Source organism: Priapulus caudatus, unplaced genomic scaffold (assembly GCF_000485595.1).
Source record: "Priapulus caudatus unplaced genomic scaffold, Priapulus_caudatus-5.0.1 Scaffold309, whole genome shotgun sequence".
Lineage (NCBI taxonomy): Eukaryota > Metazoa > Priapulida > Priapulimorpha > Priapulimorphida > Priapulidae > Priapulus > Priapulus caudatus.
In genome coordinates, this window is record NW_014577370.1 from 168741 (window position 1) to 170267 (window position 1527).

The window sequence follows — 1527 nt, forward strand, 5'->3', positions numbered from 1 at the left end:
GCGACCCCCCCCCCCAACGTCCCGAATATCAAGACCGTACGTCGAGCATTTATTATTTGTGCCAAACTGTTGACGAACGGACAATCATGCGATTCTACAAGCTGCATCTGACTTCGTCAGCTGAGCTAACAACAAAACCACTTAACAAAAAAATGCCCATTGAAAATGAATGAGTTTTCACAAAAAGATGCCGTAAACATTCGCATCGTTTCGCTGTTATATGATAAGAGAGGCGGGTCGTCTTGCTGATTTTTTAATCTGGCTCGCTGCAAATTCGCGAATAACCGGCAGCCCTATGCATTGATCAATGCTGCCTCCCACAATACATCAAAGCAAACACCGCAGGCGCGACCGCGCTTGCTATGTGCCAAGCACGTGCCCGCACAGGTGTCCACTAGGGCTGAAGGGGTCGTTGTCGTATCAGGTACTACATATATATGTACCCGAGGTACATATATGTATACACAAAGTGTACCAGACTTGTACTACAGAAGTCTACCCTAACCCTAACCCGAAACATACCTCATATAAAAATATAAACATAATACTAAACAACCTAAAACTACCTCGGGTACATATATGTAGTACCTGATACGACAACGACCCTTCGTGCCCACTAGGCACGTTTACCACGAAAGAACCCGCGTCATCATCCTCGGCACTCACTTATTCAACCCTATAACCTCGCTCATGGTTTTATCCTGGGGGAAATGCTGCATTAGTGATGCGCATTACTGAATTTAAAAACGCTGATGTATAATCGACTGCAGTATATTTTAGTTTTAAAAGTTGTTTGTGTTGTCTTTATAATCTTTTTATATAAATCTGTAACATGCAAAAGTCAAATCTTTTGCAGGAAAACATTTGCATTATTATAATGAACATTAATAAGAAATTGGATGTCTTTCATTGAAATTTCACTCAATGTTATATATACTGTTTAGGAATAGAACCTATTCATGAATGAGGAATTGGGTAAGATCAGTTGTGGAAATTACTCTTGCCAATTTGTGATTGCCGATAGTGAGTGTGTGCCTGCGTGCACGCGCGACTGCGCGTATGCATGCGTGCATGTGTGCGTGTCTGCGTGCGTGCGACACTGACTGCATTGTAGAAGTTATTACTTCTGTGATAGTGTGATACACTATTATTATAGGGGAACAATTTTATTTAATAAATCATTGCTCTAGCTACATTGATCTGCATTACATGATGCAGAACAGCAATTCTATATGAAGCAATACCTATACTATAATCAAATTACAGTGATTACTTTTAAAACTTTGAAAGTCACACTGTCAATATACAGACAAGTACTTTACTTACCATGTTGTTTCGATGCACATTGGTGGTGTATCAGGTGATGCCACTGCCATGGCTGCTATACCAGACTGTGCTAGTGACATCTGTGACAGTGGCAGGGTTGCTGGTGATGGCTGTGACAGCGGCGGGATTGCTCGTGCTGGCTGTGACAGTGGCTGAGAAATTACAGGAGACAATAATCGCAATTGCTGTTTTACTGCTTCG

At 41.7% G+C, this 1527-nt stretch overlaps 1 protein-coding gene across 2 annotated transcripts in view; it reads right to left on the minus strand.

Annotated features, from left to right (window-relative positions):
* The window catches only part of LOC106808855 (poly [ADP-ribose] polymerase 11-like), a 9873-nt gene extending 8352 nt beyond the window's left edge, over positions 1 to 1521 (minus strand). For both annotated transcript variants that reach the window (XM_014811743.1, XM_014811744.1), the window contains exon 1: positions 1327 to 1521. In XM_014811743.1, the coding sequence (XP_014667229.1) occupies positions 1327 to 1406 (80 nt within the window). In that variant the 5' untranslated portion in view covers positions 1407 to 1521. The remainder of the gene's footprint in view (positions 1 to 1326) is intronic.
* Positions 1522 to 1527: the final 6 nt, after the last annotated feature.